This window comes from Bufo bufo, chromosome 3 (genome assembly GCF_905171765.1).
Source record: "Bufo bufo chromosome 3, aBufBuf1.1, whole genome shotgun sequence".
NCBI lineage: Eukaryota > Metazoa > Chordata > Amphibia > Anura > Bufonidae > Bufo > Bufo bufo.
The window spans coordinates 16,326,979-16,346,552 of record NC_053391.1 but is presented as its reverse complement, the minus strand read 5'-3'; the positions used below and the strand labels follow the sequence as shown (position 1 = coordinate 16,346,552).

Here is a 19,574-nt window from a genome sequence, read left to right as displayed (position 1 = left end):
CTGCAGCGGCCAGCAAGAGTAATTACAGTTTCGCAGTGCCCATTCACTTTAATGGGACATCTCCGTCCTATTAACTTGACTAGGAAGGATCCATCTGATGGCGGAGTTGTGAAATGGAGACCACGAGTGCTTCATTCTCTTCAAGCAGCTGGTCAGTTGTCACAATGTCAACGGCAAACTGAGAAAAGAACACAGCGCTTGCACCAGCGCTGTGTTCTCTTTAAACAGCCGATTGGTGGGAGTGTAGGCCCCTGCCGATCTGATATTGATGATCTATACTATCCAGATGATGGACCCGTTAGCGTGACTGGAAACTGAGTCAATCTGGTTTCTGACTCAGTGTCCAATCGTGGAGCCAGGCGGGGGATTAAAGTCAGCTGTTTGGCATCATTGCTGCCTGTGATTGTAATTGGCTCTGTACTGTGCGACTTACTCAGACTTTTTAACTTCTGGCTTGTTTTGATTATCCTTGTGGATGCTGACTCTACTCTCCTGATATCGACTCTGGCTTGTCTCTGGATTTAACCCCTTGTATACTGCATTCATCATGTTTGTCTCTTCTGGGCATTCTGGAAGTTATGCTACTAGCATGCTCACACCAGAATTCTGCCATCAAGCTCCGCAGACATATCCTGGGTCCCTAGCAGCCAATTTCATCCTGCCTCGCAGCAGCTCTGGTGTGTACCTAGATGTAGCCTTAATTTCATGCTACCTGGAGAGGTTCCCGAAGGCTGGTGGCAGTTTTTGGGTTCATGGGCTGTAGTCTGGACATTGACTATAGCACACCCTCACATGTCGTCTGTCTCATTTTCAGGTGATCCTCATAACGGGGGAAATAAAAAAATAAAAAACTGTCCAAAGCAACAACCCCTTTAAGTAATAAAATATAAAATGTATCTACCACCAGAAAGCGGTGCCCATCAACCAACAAAGGTTAAAAAGTCTCACTATATGTGTACCACGACCGATCCCTCATTTTGAGGTTTTCCCATTACAAAAGAGGCAAGTAGACAAATCCCTCTTGAAGGCTCCATCTGTACGTTGACCTTTTAAGCCCAAACACCTTCTATTTCTTAAAGTAAGTGCAGTGTCAGATGTGACCTTTAAGCCGGACATTCTGCTTTTCGTAGGCCAGGTCCGAGAGGGAGACGCTGTCAAAGCCTCTGATGTGTGAGGATACAGCGCATTCTTTACCGCTCAGAAGCACAGCAAACAACTTGTCGTATAGAAAGCATACAAGTGAGATACCGTGCTTCATCTCGCCTTAAAGGGGTCCATCAGTGGCAGCTCCATAGAGAATGAATCAAGCTGCAGCACACATGCTCCACCATTAGCCACATTCATTCAGGGAACCCCGTTCTCACGATAGTCATCGATCATGACCCGGATCTCGAAGAAAAAATGCTTGCGCATTTTGAGCCCTCAAAGGGGGATTTTTCCTGGACTTACGTATCGACGGCCGAAGGGTTTGAAGCTTCTGGTGTGAAAAAATACCTATCCTCTGTTGTATCACTCACTACAGAGATCCAAACTGCACAAGAACTGTGTCTGAGGAGCTTCATGAGATGGGTTCTCCATGGTGGAGCAGCTGCACACAAGCCTATGCTCAATGCCAAGAGTCTGCTAGAGGGGTGCAAAGCACGTAATTTCTGGAGTAGTGGAAACGTATTTCCTGCAGTGATGAATCCTATCTACCTGGCAATCTGATGGATGAATATGGGTTTGGATGAAGCTTGGAGAACGTTACCTACCGTATTGCATAGTACCTACTATAAAGCTATTGGGGAGGAGGTTGTTCCCTGGGGTTCAGCCCTTTATTTCCGGCCAAGGTTAATATTAAAGTCACACCCAACTTTACGGGGGGCCCATGTGCACAAAGCCGTAATGACATGGGGGTGACAAGTTTGGCGGGTGCACAGAACCCTGACCTCAGCCCCCATCTAACACCTTTGGGATGGACTAGAATGACAATTGAGCCAGACTTCGTCTTGACCTCATCAGCACAAATACCCATAGACACCCTCCAAAATTTCTTTGGTCACCACACCAGTTGCCTGGACCAGGATTTATAGATAAGAAACCTACCAAGTATGGGAGACCTGATGGGACAGTACTGAGTCTTTGCGGCTTCAGGGTTCGGAATGAATAGGCTCAGGTTGGTGTAGACGTCCTGGGTTTTCGAATAATCCCATACAGGGTAGGCTCCGAAAATTTCCTGAAACATGCTGGAGGCTCCAAGCAGATACAATAGCAAGATAAACAGCAGTTGAGAGGCGGCCAAAAACACGAAGAAGCACCGCTTGTCTGTCCGGCCTGAGAACATGGCGCCAGATGCACTCGCCTCGCGTGTTAAGGATTTAGTGAAGTAGAAACGTGTCAAAGCTGGGAGGGAACCCAACGGGAGGCGCAGGCAACCTTATGAAGTCAGATCCACGCCGGGGAGGAGGATGGGCAACGTATGCTGCAGGGTCTGCTGGGACATGTCCTGCAAATGACAAAAATATTAATAAAAAATAAATAAAAATATATAAATATAAAAATTTGACTTTGCATCCGAGATCTTGTTCTGTTCTCTCACTCCAGTAACATCAAAAGCCTCAATCACATTTCTGCTGGTTTTGCAATTGCTCGGGGGCTTGTGCCAACCAACCTTGACCCATCTCTGGATTAACCATCCAAAAGTTCAGAAAAAAAAAAATAATGAGTCATATTTGAGTAAAAACAAGTTTAATTTGGCTTTTCCTCCTGATCAGGTCTTCTGGATGGGGTCACGATGTACACACGGTCCCCATGCAGGACTTTGGGATACTCTATCAGGAGACGATTATGGTATATTTGTCTATGGGTGACCGCCCAGCGGTTGTCATGGGTACTGCAGCCTGTCGAGTCGTCGTCCCCAGTCTCGATATTTTATAGAATTTGTACTGTGAGAAATTGGGGTGTTTAACCAAAATTTGTGGAAAGACAAGGGTGGATTCAATTTCCTTCAGTCACATCATGTCTTGTACTCTAGTTACATCCAGAGCTGCGTTCACGAATCCGGCGACTGGAACGTGTCACATGGGTTTCCTAATGTCAGGTTAATAAAGCTAAATGAGAAGTTCTACGGCTTTCTAACGGACTTGATGCTTCAGTTCCTCACCATCTTCAAGATCTCTGCTTCGGCAACTTTCACACTCACATTTTGTGCGGATCCGTCATGGACGGATCCGTTCAGATAATACAACCGTCTGCATCCGTTCAGAACGGATCCATTTGTATTATCTTTAACATGACCAAGACGGATCTGTATTGAACAACATTGAAAGTCAATGGAGGACGGATCCGTTTTCTACTGTGCCAGATTGTGTCAAGGAAAACGGATCCTTCTCCATTGACTTACATTGTGTGCCAGGACGGATTGGCTCAGTTTAATCAGACGGACACCAAAACGCTGCAAGCAGTGTTTTGGTGTCAGTCTCCAAAGCGGAATGGAGACTGAACTGATGAAAACTGAAGCAGTCTAAGCGGATCCTTTTCCATTCAGAATGCATTAGGCCTCATGCACATGACAGTGAATAATGGCCGTGTGACGGCCGTCTAAGTAATGGCCATCACATGGTCACTTTTAGCACCAATGAATGTCTATGGGGCTATTCCCATGGCGGGTTATTTTTGGCCGTTCCACGGCCAGACAGACCCCATTGAAATCAATGGGACCGTTTTTAACGGCCAATTGACAGGAGTGCACCCGTCTGACGGCCGTTAAAAACTGTACACCTTATCTATATGGCCATTTAGGGGTTAAAAGAAAAACCCTCATCTCAAATGAATTGCTCGCGCTGCGGCAGTCTCTTCCCTCTTCATTGAGTAGGACCTGCGATATGCGTGGTGACGTAACCACGTGGCCACATCGCAGGTCTTTCGGCAGGTCCTGTTCAGTGAAGAGAAAAGAGACTGCTGCAGCACGAGCAAGTGGATAAGGTGAGTTTTTTTTCCGTAAAATAAAAAAATAAACACACACACACACACACTATGGGGGACATTATTTTACCAGGGGGCCTACATGGGGGATATTATTTGAGCTGGGGGCCTACTATCCTGTGGGTGTTCTCAGAATGGTGGGTCTAGAAATTACTACCAATCAAATTCATCCAACTGATGCAAAACAGACATTAAAAACGGACACGACCAGAAAATGGATGCACACACTGATGCAACATGGCCATGAAAAACTGACTGTCCGTTTTTAACGGACAATTTTTTCACCGTCGTGTGCATGTAGCCTTTGAATGCAAACTGATCTGTTTTGGACCGCTTGTGCGAACCCTGAACGGATCTCACAAACGGAAAGCCAAAACGCGAGTGTGAAAGTGGCCTTACTGTGTGAGCGAGAACACTTGCTTCCAGAGGCAGTAAACGTGTCTATAGCTTGTGCTTCTTGTAGTTCATGCTTACTGCTTGTGAATGGAAACACAAAGGTTCTCATTCACTGAAAATTGTGAGAAACCAAAACAGGGAGGGGAGAGAATCCTAGAGAGGACTAGTATATAATAATAATGCACCAAAAGTTGAAAAAAATACCCAAATTAAGGTCTTTTGACAGCCTCTCACCTGCTTGTTAATGGTTTCCCTTTACCAACCTATGTTATTTAATAAATATTTAGTTAAAGGGCATCTGTCAGCAGTTTTGTTCCTATCACACTGGCTGACCTGTTACATGTGCACTTGGCAGCTGAAGATATCTGTGTTGGTCCCATGTCCATATGTGCCCACATTTGAATAACGATCTAAAACTATACGCGAAAATGCTGGGCAACAGGTTAAAAATATACTTACCGGATCTTATAAAATCAGCAGAGCAAGTCGGTTTTATTCCTGGTAGAGAGGGGAAAAACAATATAATTAGAATTATTCAACTTATGCAACTAGCTAATAAAACGAGAACACCGTTCGCCATCCTCAGTATGGACGCTGAGAAAGCTTTCGACATGGTAGAATGGTTATTTATGTCGCAAGCTGTGGTCAAATTTGGCATCCCGGACACCTTCATAGCGGGGGGGTCATGGCTATGTACCAGGCTCCCACAACTCACATCCTAGTGAATGACACCCTCTCCCCAAAGTTCCCCATAACGAATGGTACCCGTCAAGGGTGCCCTCTCTCACCGTTACTATTTGTATTAGTCATTGAAACGCTCTTGCAGTCATTTAGACAAAACCCCGATGTTGCTGGAATGTCAGTTGGTTCCACGATTCATAAAACCACTGCCTTTGCAGATGGTTTTACTGCTGATCACTAACCCAAAGACTGCGTTTCCAGCAATTGGAGCAATCCTTCAGACATTCCATACACTCTCCAATTTTTCAGTGAATCTTTCGAAATCTACGGTTCTAAATGTGTCTCTCCCAGTAACGGACATGACTGCATTACAGAAACTTACTTCTTTGCAGTGGACTTCGCACTCGGTGACGTTCTTCGGGGTAAAACTCACGCCTGAATTTTCTCGCCTGTTCCGAGAAATTTTTCTCCAGCTACCTAAACGGTTTGAAGGCCTGATCGGCTCATGGGATATACCCTTTGTCTCATGGTTTGGGCGCAGAACGCTACTCAAGTCCATTCTTCTGCCCACTATCCTTTATTATCTCCAAGCTCTGCCTATACCAATTCCTAAATATTACTTTACAAAATTTTCTCAAGATTTCTGGGGGGGGGGGGGGGGCTAGGTTACCTTATAAACTACTAATTCAATGGCCCGCACTGGGGGGTCTTTGAGTCCCAGACCTCAACACTTACCACAAGGCGATAGTGTGTGCGAGGTGTCTGGATTTGTTGACAGTTTGGGAACAGACTGGACCTAGTGGTTGAAGATAGTATGTCCTCTCTTCCGCTCTCTACTCTTTCTAGACCGCTCCCACGCGAGTAAAGTAATACGTTCTCACAGCTCTATTACCAGGTATACGCTACGTATGTGGACTGACTTTAACTGGCTGAATCAGCTATCTCCGAACTATCCCGTACTGCTGCAAGTAAGAGATGTGCTTTTCCATTACTCTGTCCATTTTCAGGAGACTTTACCAGATAGAGAGAAAACCATTTCATCCCCAGCTTAGATCATGGTATGTGGGAAGGGAGTTGTCTCCCAGTGCAATGCACGGCTTTTGTGTAGAGTCCTAGAATCTTCTACGTACGGTTACACTATTTTGTGAGTTACTTTTACAAATCCCATCACATCTATGCAATGTCCTCTCACCCCAGCGAAATAATACACGAGGTGCTTCACCTGAAATCACAACCCACTTCCACCTTTTTCCCTTCTGATTTCCCCTTCCGCCTCCCCTTCCCCCAGAACGGATTTTCCTCCCGTTTATTACTGGTTCGAGTTTCTTGTCATGCAATTCTGTTTTGCTATTTGGTATTTCATTAATTTCTGAAACTGTATTTTTGTACTGCATTGTAATCAGGCTTTGTAACTGCGTTATGTAATTACTTTCCATAATGCCCTGTATATTGGCATTTGTGTTATAGCGAATTGTTCGTGGAAAATTATAATAAAAATAATTTTACAACATATGTGCCCACATTGCTGAGAAAAATGAAGTTTTATTATATGCAAATGAGTCGCTAGGAGCAACAGGGGCGTTGCCGTTACACCTAGAGGCTCAGCTCTCTCTGCAGCTGCCGCACCCTCTGCACTTTGATTTACAGAACCAGTGTAAACGTGATCACACCTGGTCCTGTCAATCAAAGTGGAGAGGGCGCAGCAGAGCAGCCAATCAACAAGCGGTTAACTGTCTGACCTTAGAAGCCATGCCTACTAATGGCGTGGCTGTGATTGGCCAGTGCAGCATGTGACCCAGGCTCTATATAAGCTGGAGTCACGTAGCGCTGCACGTCACTCTGCTGTTACTAGTGTAGGGAGAGGATGCTGCTGCTGGTGATTTCAGGGAGAGAATCTGTGATCTGAACTCCAATTGAACTCAGCGATCTACATAGATATAGTTGTGTGTGTGCAGTGCACAATCTTTTTACCCTGCCCTGAGCCCAGTGACAGAGAAAAATAACTTTTATCCTTCTGTTAGGTGGGCGGCGGCGGCGGCCATTTTATGCAAGCTCAGTGCACCAGAACTGCATATGGCTTTGAAAAAACACCCATTTTTGGCAATATCCAACATCTGGTGCCTTTGCAGGATTAGTCAGTGTGCAATTTAAGCTAGAAATACAGCTATAATTGTCTGTTTTAAAAAAAAAAAAAAAAAAACACACCCTTTTTGGGCAAAATACACCATTTTAAGGCCATTGCTGCATCTGCACGTGTGAAATTCAAGGGTTATATACAGCTTTCATATTGTTAGTAAAAAAACACCCATTTTGGGCAAAAAACTTAATTTTGCAGCCTTTTCTGCATATGTCATTGTGACAAAATCTTCACATAGTAAACATGAATAAACTTTATTAACAATGTAAAAATACATACATGATGGTAAAAAAGGCAGCACAAAAGGTGGAGCACAAAAGGAGAGGAATAGGACCCAAGGAGGGGCCGAGAGGTCAGCACACCAGGAATCAGGGAAAAAAATGATGATCAGATGCTGGTCACCAAGATACCTCAGAGCAATAGGCCCCAAACAATAAGAAATGGGGGCAAATGTGAGGATAAAAAGACTTGGTGTTAAGGAGAATTGATAAGCATACCCTGAGTGGTGTGTCAATCTCTCAGCCACCTCCTGACCCAACGCCGTTTCGCCAGTGATCTGGCTACTTCCGGGGATGTAAGACAATAGACAAACCCTCCCCTATTATACTGCCCACACATGTGTGTGATTTAAAAAAAATAAATAAATAAATGGGCATCCGACATGGCCTATTGGTCCACAAGACTTGAAGCTCCATGATCATTGGTAAAAGGTGTTACCAAAGTTTGTTTTTTTAAATTAATCCCTTCACACACTTGTGTGGGCAGTATAATAGGGGAGGGTTTGTCTATTGTCTTACATCCCCGGAAGAAGCCAGATCACTGGCGAAACGGCGTTGGGTCAGGAGGCGGCTGAGAGATTGACACACCACTCAGGGTATGCTTATCAATTCTCCTTAACACCAAGTCTTTTTATCCTCACATTTGCCCCCATTTCTTATTGTTTGGGGCCTATTGCTCTGAGGTATCTTGGTGACCAGCATCTGATCATCATTTTTTCACCGATTCCTGGTGTGCTGACCTCTCGGCCCCTCCTTGGGTCCTATTCCTCTCCTTTTGTGCTCCACCTTTGTGCTGCCTTTTTTACCATCATGTATGTATTTTTACATTGTTAATAAAGTTTATTCATGTTTACTATGTGAAGATTTTGTCCTAATTTTTTGGTGATAGGTAAGGCTCCTGTGGGTCGGCAATTTTTGCGATTATTTCTGTCCGGTAATAATTTGGTAGCCATATGTCATTGTGAGATACACCCTTTAGATACTGCGGTTCTATTCAGTTATTTGAAAAACTTTAATTGCGGCCAAGTCTGGATCTCAACGTGTGAGATACACCCTTTTCTGCTATTAAAACACCCATTTAGGGTAAGATTCCAAATTTGAAAAATATGAGGAGAGCGTCAAATAAGGGACGAAGCCCCAGTCGTGGTGCTGCTGCTGGTGGAGCTCCTGTTGCAGGGTGAGGACGTGGTCGATATGTGCCAGCTACACGCACAAGTGAAAACCCCTTCATCGGGTGCAAGTAGGCGACAGAACCTGCAGCGGTATTTGGTTGGGCCGAATGCGGCTCTACGAATGGTGAGGCCTGAACAAGTACAGGCGATAGTAGATTGGGTTGCTGACAGTGGCTCCAGTTCCTTCACATGGTCTCCCACCAAGTCTCCTGCTAAAAGATCAGAGTTGGCACCTGCAGCCGATGTCCATCAGTCTTTCACCTCACCCCCTTGCAAAGCAGTCTGAGCCCCAAGTCATGCAGCAGTCTCTTTGGCTTTTTGATGACTCTGCTAGCAGGGTTTCCCAGGGCCATCCACCTATCCCTGCCCCAGAAGTGGAAGAGATTGAGTGCACCGAGGCCCAACCACTTATCTTCAAGATGAGTACATAGGAGGACCACCGCAGCACGTCTCGGATGATGATGAAACACAGGTGCCAACTGCTGGGGCTTTCGAAAGTGTGCAGACCGACAAGGAGGGCAGGGGTGAAGACTGGGTGGAAGATGATGTGGAGGACGATGAAGTCCTCGACCCCACATGGAATCAAGGTCATGCGAGTGACCTATGAAGTTCGGAGGAAAAGGCGGTGGTCGCACAGAGCCACCAGCACAGCAGAAGAGGGAGCAGGGTGCAAAAGCGGAGCGGCCGTCCCCTAGACAGTACGCCCGCTACTGCCCACCGCAGCAAGGGACCTGGCACACCAAAGCCAGCTCCAAGGAGTTCCCTGGCTTGGCAGTGCTTCAGACAATGTGCTGACGACAAGACACGAGTGGTTTGCACGCTGTGCAATCAGAGCCTGAAGCGAGGCATAAACGTTCTTAACCTGAGCACAACCTACATGACCAGGCATCTAAGTGCAAAGCACGAGCAGACACCTCAAAAACCAAGAAAGGTCTCTGGCGCCTCCTGCTTCCTCTTCTGCTGCAGTCTCGGCCTCTTCATCCACCTCTGGAGTGACAGTGCCACCCGGCACCCCACAAACAGAGGATCTGCCAGCAACACCACCACCTGGGTCACCAAGCATCTTCACAATGTCCCACGGAAGCGTTCAGCTCTCCATATCCCAAGCACTGGGGAGGAAGAGGAAGTACCCCCCTACCCACCTGCGATCCCTAGCCCTGAATGCCAGCATTTCTAAATTACTGGCCCTTGAAATGCTGTCATTCCGTCTGGTGGAGACGGAGAGTTTTAAAGGCCTTATGGCGGTGGCTGTGTAGTGTACGGGAACTGTAATACCCGTCACTACCAAAGTGTCACTTGGTGTGCTGTCGTCCCTCCTAATTATGGGGAAGTTGTTATATGTCAGTTTTATAAAATGTCATGTAATGTATGTGTTTTTCTGTTACTGAGACTTGCATGTACAGGCTGCTAGGGGTGTCATTCCAGCTTCTAGTCAATAGAGGGAGCTAGGGAGCCCTAGTCTATATAAGGCCCAGTCAGGGAAGTGCAAGGCAGACGGAGTCTAGTGTCTGTAATCTACAGTTGGAGATTAGACAATGTCAGAGACAAGTCCAGGCCTGAAGCCTGCTGTCCAGGAGAAGATTCCCTCCTGAATTCCCATATGCAGAAGCAGGAATATGTTAGATCAAGAACCTGAGGAAGTTTCCAGCAGCTGAGAGAGACAGAGGCAAAGATCAGAAAAGCCAGAGGTACTCAGAAAGACAGAGGAGGTACTTATAAAAGCCATAGCCAAGGATATAAAGCCAGAATTAGGTTAATGGGCCTTGGTGAAGAATTGCTGTATTCCAGCATCAGACAGAATTAGAGTGCAAGCTCCTGTGCTGCAAGTCCTGTGTTCAACACTCTGTAATTACCCTGCTATAACTGAATTGCCTGCATCGACCGAATTGCAAAATCGACTGTATGCTTAGGAACTGCATTTCCAATATTGTCTCTGCTTGCAAAACTACTAAAGTTGGAGTTCTGTTTTAAGACCACGTTTCCTCAATTTATTCCTGCTATCCGCAAACGGCGTGCCACCGTTTACTTGGCACTGGCATCACGAACTATTTCTACCTATACCTGCCCTTGCAGAGAGTCAGCCGTACCAGGTTAGTGTATATTGCACTACATCACCCAGAAACACCTACTACACACAACTTGAGTACGCTGCAGCTGTCCCACAGTAAGTTGTGCCCAGCCGCCACTACTTTTCCAGGCGAGCCATCCCTTCCCTGCACAACCAAGTGGGGGACAAAATCAGGTGTGCACTGCGCAACGCCATCTGTGGCAAGGTGCACCTGACTACGGATACGTGGACCAGTAAGCACGGTCAGGGCAGTTATATCTCCATAACAGCACACTGGGTAAATGCAGTGGCGGCTGGGCCTGAGGCGGATAGCAGGGCGCTTCAGTTTGCCTTCTGTTGCTTCTTCCTCCTTCTCTGCTTCCTTATCCTCTACCGGCTCCTCATCCGGTCAGCGTAACACCTTCACCACCAACTTCAGCACAGCCAGGGGTAAACGACAGCAGGCAGTTTTAAAACTTATCTGTTTGGGGGACAAACCCCACACCGCGCAGGAGCTGTGGATGGGCCTTGAACAACAGACCGATGAGTGGTTGGTGCCAGTGAGCCTCAAGCCCGGCCTGGTGGTGTGCGATAATGGGCGAAATCTCGTAGCAGCTCTGGGACTAGCCGGTTTGACGCACATCCCTTGCCTGGCGCATGTGCTGAATTTGGTGGTGCAGATTCCTTAAAAATTACCAAGATATGTCAGAGCTGCTGCATAAAGTGCGGGCCGTCTGTGCGCACTTTCGGCTTTCTCACCGTGCTGCTGCTCGCCCGTCAGCGCTGCAGTGTAACTTCGGCCTTCCCGCTCACCTCATATGCGACGTGCCCACAAGGTGGAACTCCACCTTGCACATGCTGGCCAGACTGGGCGAGCAGCAGCAGGCGATAGTGGAGTTTCAGCTGCAGCACGCACGGGTGAGTTGCTCTGCGGAACAGCACCATTTCACCACCAATGACTGGGCCTCCATGTGAGACCTTTGTTCCTTGTTGCGCTGTTCCAAGTACTCCACCAACATGTCTAGTGCCAATAACGCCATTCTCAGCGTTACTATCCCACTTCTATGCCTCCTTGAAAAAACGCTGCTGGCGATGATGGAAGAGGATGTGGCACAGGAGGAGGAAGAGGGATCATTTCGTAGGGTTTCCGGCCAGTTTTTAACAAGTGGCTCCTAGGGTGGGTTCCTGCACCCACAAACGCCAGGTACACAATTGTCCAGCCAGGGCACAGTTCTGGAGGATGACAAGATGAAGGATGAGGAAAAACCTTGTTCACAGCAGAGTGGCACCCAAACCAGCTCATGGCCATCACTGGTGCGTGGATGGGGGGATACAGAGGACACAGACGATACACCTCCCACAGAGGACAGCTTTTCGTTGCCTCTGGGCAGCCTGGCACACATGAGCGATTACATGCTGCAGTGTCTCCGCAACGACCGCCAAGTTGCCCACATTCTAACTTGTGCCGATTACTGGGTGGCCACGCTGCTGGATCCCCGCTACAAGGACAACGTACCATCCTTAATTCCCTCACTGGAGCATGATCGTAAGATGCGCGAGTACAAGCGCACACTGGTAGACTCGCTGCTGGTGGCATTCCCACCTGACAGCAGGGGCACAGTGGAAGCACAAGGCGAAGGCAGAGGTCGCTAACTCAGCTGGGGCACCGCCAGCACCTCAGAAGGCTGGGTTAGCATTGCTGAAATGTGGAAAAGCTTTGTCAGCACGCCACAACAACCAGCACCACCAGCTGATACGGAACGTCTTAGCAGGAGGCAGCATTTCCCCAACATGGTGGAGCAGTATGTGTGCACACGCCTACACGTACTGAATGACGGGTCTGCCCCCTTCAACTTCTGGGTCTCCAGATTGGGCACATGGCCTGAGCTTGCCCTTTACGCCTTGGAGGTGCTGGCCTGCCCTGCAGCCGGTGTATTGTCTGAACGTGTATTTAGCACGGCAGGGGGCGTCATCAAAGACAAGGGCAGCCACCTGTCCACAGCCAACGTGGACAAGCTCACTTTCATTAAAATGAACCAGCCATGGATCCCTCAGGACTTGTCCGTACATTGTGCAGAATAGACATGTATACCGGCACTAACCAGCCATTGTTATACTGCAGCGCAATTGCTCATTCTTGCATTTTGGATATTTCACACTCTTTTGGAGTGTACCCTAATTTTAATAAAAAATAAACCAAAAACCTGTGTTGGCTACCTCGTCCTCCTCCATCGCCGCTTCCACCTACACCGCTACGTCCCCCGCCTCCTCAAACTCCTACTCCATATGGACCTCCACCTCATAAATCAAATTTTTTTTGGGGGGGGATTGTGTTATTTCACTACTTTGTTACATTTTCGGGTAATATTCACCAATTTTTGGGTGTGATGTACCACTGCTATTACCTAGTAGACAGTTTAATACATTTCACAAATTTTTCTTTTACATTTTCGGGTGACCATAAACAATATTTTTTTGTCAGACCCCTGCTCTACCAAGTAGACAGGTTAATAAATTTCACAAAATTTTTCTGTTACATTTTTGGGTTGACATTTTACAATTTTGGACGTGAATAAACCCCTGCTCTGCATAGATGACAGGGAATAAAATTAATCTAAATTAAAAGTTGCTGTATGTACATTACTTATCCTGTACTGATCCTGAGTTACATCCTGTATTATACTCCAGAGCTGCACTCACTATTCTGCTGGTGCAGTCACTGTGTACATACATTACTTATCCTGTACTGATCCTGGGTTACATCCTGTATTATACTCCAGAGCTGCACTCACTATTCTGCTGGTGCAGTCACTGTGTACATACATTACTTATCCTGTACTGATCCTGAGTTACATCCTGTATTATACTCCAGAGCTGCACTCACTATTCTGCTGGTGCAGTCACTGTGTACATACATTACTTATCCTGTACTGATCCTGAGTTACATCCTGTATTATACTGCAGAGCTGCACTCACTATTCTGCTGGTGCAGTCACTTTGTACATACATTACTTATCCTGTACTGATCCTGGGTTACATCCTGTATTATACTCCAGAGCTGCACTCACTATTCTGCTGGTGCAGTCACTGTGTACATACATTACTTATCCTGTACTGATCCTGAGTTACATCCTGTATTATACTCCAGAGCTGCACTCGCTATTCTGTTGGTGCAGTCACTGTGTACATACATTACTTATCCTGTACTGATCCTGAGTTACATCCTGTATTATACTCCAGAGCTGCACTCACTATTCTGCTGGTGCAGTCACTGTGTACATACATTACTTATCCTGTACTGATCCTGAGTTACATCCTGTATTATACTCCAGAGCTGCACTCACTATTCTGCTGGTGCAGTCACTGTGTACATACATTACACGCCCGGTTCTCTCATCCTGACCCAGTGTGGACACTGAGGAGAAGATGCCCTCTGCAGTATTACTGACTAATGTGATTGCGGTAAGTTATTTATCTCTCCTGAAATCTGCTTCTCGTGACCACGATGACAGAATAACATAGGAGCACATGAAAGAACACAGACTGCAGTAATAGAGGAAGATTTGGTGGGCTGCGAGCTGTGAAAACATTAGGGGCTTCATGACACCTCACCTAAGTACCAGTAACATACAGAGCCCATATAATACCGCCATACATGGTGCTCAACAAGGCTTTCAATCCTCTTTGGCATTGTGGGCATCCCATAAAAGGCTATCAAAGTCACTGATCGGCGGGAGCACCGATGGACAGACCCCCACTGATCTGCTGTCAATGGTTTATCCCAACACCAACTAACACATTGGCTCCTAAGAAATTGGTTGTTGTGAGTAACGGATACCGATCATCAGCCCAAATCAAGGACACAGCAAAACAATGGTGGTACAAAATACTTAAATTTATTGTTCAAATATTCAAAAATATTTTAAAATAGCAGCAAACTACATAACCCAGGAATAACAGGACTACACATTGAATGCAGTTTGTCAATAAATGCAACCCCTGGATAACTGAAATCCTTATCATAGAGATACCTTCTTCTTCACACCACCTGAATTAGAGAAGGAAGACGGACATAATACAAATCCCAAATAGTATAGTACTCATTCCTTCCTAAAAGTCAGTGTGGGTAAAAGGCAATATACTACGACATAAGTAAAGTCCTAAGTGCATGCATATAGGCAGTAATCCAAGATTAAGGTTCCATTCACACGTCCGTAAGCGTTCTGCGGATCCGCAAAACACGGACACTGGCAATGTGCATTCCGCAATTTGCAGACCTCACATCGCCGGCACTATAATAGAAAATGCCTAACCTTGTCCGCAATTGCGGACAAGAATAGGACATTCTATTTTTTTGCGGAAGCGCGGATCCGCAAATGCGGATTCGGACAGCACATTCCAGCCCCATTGAAAATGAATGAGTCTGCAAAATTGCGGAACGAATGCGGACCCATTTTGCGGACGTGTGAATGGACCCTAATGCATTAATGTAATACAGACCAGTGTAGTCCTGACACAGACACGCGTTTCGCCGTCACTTCCTCAGGGATAATAATACAGTGTGCTCCCTGACCTTATATACTCTCTTAATTAAGGAAGGTGAAAACACATGTAAAATACCTTTAGGGAGTATCTTTAAATGTACGCTGCGTGTAAGGATGGCATGCGGTCCACCCTGGAACGCATGACGTCATTTCCGGTTCCTGGTAAGAAAAACACCCACTATTATGTTTATTGTAAATTCAAAAAAAATAAACCTAAATAATTAATATAACGGGAGGGGGACTGGCCTACCTGGCCCAATAAAGCTACAGGTGAAATATACAAATCCGCACGAAGAGGGGACCGATCGGGAGTGTTAGCCACATCCGGCATGCGTGCCACCGTGAAGCGCAAGTAGCGATCCACCCCGCTCAAAGCGGTGATCATGTCTACCATTCCAACGCTGCCTTTACCACTATTGGCCACTGACGAGGGCGATTTATATTATCGGTATTAATAGAGGAGAAAATGCCCATAATGTTTAAAGGGGTAATAGTGCTACAATCACCTCCTATATAATACTCTGAGAATCACAAATACAATCGTGATTAACCTAATTACCCTGATTACACCCCCTATATACCAAATATAAATATATACATAAACACAATTACTCAAATCAATGTTTCATTGCTCATACATAATAGCGCCCTAATGAGAACTTCAAAACCTTGTACATAAAATACCATACATGATTAAACCCTTATATGCACATCATTAGTCAATACCTTTATATAATACATGATTATACCCTAGTCATGAAATCAAATCCATAATATATAATTGCTAATACCAACACACTAACTACTACAATATAAATATGCTAATAACTTAAATTCATATATTCAAAATAAGTGATAGTGCCATGTGCAACAAGTGAGCCAAACGCTCCATGCAATCCTAATACTTAATGTATATCAGTTCATAATAAAAATAATATGTAAATACCTGCAAAATATATAATATCGATTCATGACAGAAATAATTTTATTTCTAGATGTTCATAATTGATTGATTATCCGTGATGCGGCTTTTATTTGCAGGTCTTCCCCTTTAAAAACCTCCTTCACTGACAATGACTGTATACGATGTAGCTTCAATACGATCAAAAGGAAATCCTGAACCCTCTTTTGCCTTATGTTCACGTGGATATTATTCCATCCCTACACCAGCACATACAATATACACCTAAGGAAAATAGACAAGGAGAGAAACTAAATAAAGTACAAAATACAACACTATTAAAACACATCGAGCACATATTAAAATCAAATAAAATAATTAAACAACGAGATACATGAAACAATTATACAACACCACAAACGTTGAACTTAAGAATGGGGAGAAGCTCAAGCCTTCATTCAGGACATATGGGGCAACTGTATTCAGTTCAAAAATCTATTTGGCTTCTCTTTGTGCCAATAGTTTTTTCCAGTTACCTCCCCTGTTGCGGATCAATACCCTATCTATACCCCTTACCTTCAGGAGAGAGCTGTCACAGTTATGATAAGTTTGGATGGTCTTCAATCTTGTTAGATCCTTCTCATCTCTTGCTGCGCCAATTCCCAGGACATGCTCTCTGGTGCGTTTTCTCAGTTCACGTGATGTCATACCTACATACAAAATTACATGGACAAGTGGCCACATGGATAACACCAATTGTACTGCATGTTATGGTATGTGTAATGTGGTGAAACCTGCGGCCCGTGCCATCTGTGAAGGTTGTAGTCCTCACAATATTGGGGCAGGCAACGCAGTTTCCACATGGACGACATCCCCATTTTGGTCCCTTTTAGCGAAATAGCCTATTGGGATTAGTACCTTGATAATGACCGTGTACTAAGATGTCCTTAAGGTTTTGCTCCCGTCTATAAGTTAAGGGGGAATTTGGAGGTAAGTGCTTCTGCAATGTATTGTCCATAAGCAGGATATTCCAATATTTTTTTCAAAATGGAAAAGACTTCTTTATGCCCTGAATGAAACGAGGTAATGAATCTCTCTCTCTCTCGACCTTGAAATGAGGCATCTCGTTTAGAATGTTTTGCACGTAAATATCCTCTTAGCGATGAACTGCTATATCCCCTTTCTTCGAATCTGTTATGCAATTCTTTTGCTCACGTCTCAAATTCCTCATCCCGAGAGCATAATCTTCTCAAATCGCAAAAATTGGCCTAAGGGGACACTATCAATTTTCTTCGGTGAAAGGAATTGGCGTGGAGAAGACCATTCACTGATGTTGGTTTCCAGAACAAATCTGCATAAATAAAGCCATTGTCAACTTGCAGCAGAACATCCAAAAAGTCCATATTTTCTCTACCGGTCTTGTATGTTAGACGAATATGCATAGTATTATCAATAAGGGACATCATAAATTCCGTAGGTCTTCCAGTGTACCCTGCTAAATAAAAGGAATATCGTCCATGTATCGACCCCATAGATGGACTTTCTCAATCTGATCGATTGGATCCGTTAGAAGATCTTTCTCTCCCACAGCCCCAGGAAAAGATTTGCATACGAGGGCGCACAAGCCGCCCCCATAGCGGTTCCCTGGAGCTGTAGGTAGTAGGACCCCCTAAAAGTGAAAAAATTGTGTCGTAGTGCAAAGTCGAGTAGTTTAAGTACAAATGTTCCGTACTCTCCCTCGATACAAGACTTCACCAAAAAATGTGTGGCGGCTAGCATCCCATCTTCATGGTGGATTGATGTATAAAGTGATTCCACATCACAGGTGACAATACTCATGTCTCCTTCCAATTGTAACACATTAAGCTTCCGCAAGGTATAGTCTGTATCTTTAACCACCCTTATGACCTAGCTTAAACACCCTTAATGACCAGACCACTTTTTACAATTCTGCACTACAATTCTTTCACAGTTTATTGCTTGGTCATACAACTTACCACCCAAATGAATTTTACCTCCTTTTCTTCTCACTAATAGAGCTTTCATTTGGTGGTATTTCATTGCTGCTGACATTTTTACTTTTTTTGTTATTAATCGAAATTTACCGAATTTTTTGCAAAAAATGTAATTTTTCACTTTCAGTTGTAAAATTTTTCAAATAAAGCTACATTTCTATATACATTTTTCTCTGAATTTATTGTTCTACATGTCTGATAAAAAAATAAAAAAAAATGTTTGGGTAAAAAAAAATAATAATAGTGGTTTGGGTAAAAGTTATAGCGTTTACAAACTATGTTACAAAAATGTGAATTTCCGCATTTTGAAGCAGCTCTGACTTTGAGCACCTGTCAGGTTTCCTGAGGTTCTACAATGCCCAGACAGTAGGAAAACCCCATTTTGGAAAGTACACACCCTAAGGTATTTGCTGATGGGCATAGTGAGTTCATAGAACTTTTTATTTTTTGTTTATTAGCTTGCTGCTTTTCCAAGGCTGCTAGTTCAAGTGCTGCTGTATAAGTGCATTGGAGATATTCAGGAGATACTCAGGAGGTAATCTGGAGGTGGATACAATCTAAACAAGTAAGATTTGTTTGTTTAAAATCTTTCCCCTCTTTACAATGGCAGATCTTGTTCCGTGCAGGAATTGTTGTGCTTTTATTTCAGGTTCCACTCTTCAAAGGTTTGGATACTGTCTGATCTATAGACAGCTCTCCATAATGCAGCAGGAAATCACCTTTTTGAAATATGAGATTTTTAAATTAACCACTAAACAAACTCAGGCTGAGAACATTGCAATGCCACTGCCACAGAGGCCCCCTAGAAATGGAAGATGGGTTACTGTAGGTTCAGGTAGACTGAGAGTTGTGGATAGAAGGCATGTCCCACAGTCTGTGGCTCTCCATAATTCATTTGCAGCACTTTCAGAGTGCAAGAGCAACATGGAGGATGGCTCAAGCACAGTGGGTGAGAAACAATCATCTCCCATGCCTAAAGTATGCAAGACTGGGGCGTGGCCTAGCGGAGGACGTGAGCGGACGCGCGGCGCAGAGCTCCTCCGACACCTCGGATAATTTATCCTGTAAAACATCCTGATCTACAGCTTCTCCTGCCGATACATTAGTAGGCGACCTCCAGAACACTCACCCGAACTGTGGGGAGGACTGACACAGGCCGATATGACTCGCAGGAAGGAGCAGAGAGCGCCGGAGAAGGACAGCCAAGATGGCGCCGACGCCACTCCAGGGCGGTCAGGCCGCGTCACAGCTCTACAGAAGGACGCCGCTGCTAAACTGGAGAAATACGCCAGGCCCTCGAACGCAGCCTCAGGAAAAGGTACGCCTAAAAAAACAGCAGCAATTGAGGAAGTATCTGATATGGACTCTGACGCTGAAGGGCCTGGATCGGATAACATTCAGCCGGACCGATCAAATAGATTTGGCGCGATGGCCTCCGCT

At 45.1% G+C, this 19,574-nt stretch overlaps 2 protein-coding genes across 2 annotated transcripts in view; both read right to left on the bottom strand.

Moving 5' to 3' along the window:
- LOC120994390 (beta-1,4-galactosyltransferase 3-like) overlaps positions 1-4,956 on the bottom strand; it is a 96,958-nt gene extending 92,002 nt beyond the window's left edge. Inside the window, exons 1-2 of the mRNA XM_040422910.1 lie at positions 4,819-4,956; positions 2,086-2,485 (exon numbers count right to left, since the gene is read on the bottom strand). Of these exons, the coding sequence (XP_040278844.1) occupies positions 2,086-2,323 (238 nt within the window). The 5' untranslated portion in view covers positions 2,324-2,485; positions 4,819-4,956. The remainder of the gene's footprint in view (positions 1-2,085; positions 2,486-4,818) is intronic.
- The window catches only part of LOC120994388 (beta-1,4-galactosyltransferase 3-like), a 462,074-nt gene that overhangs the window by 389,859 nt on the left and 52,641 nt on the right, over positions 1-19,574 (bottom strand). The gene's annotated exons all lie outside the window — the stretch shown is intronic.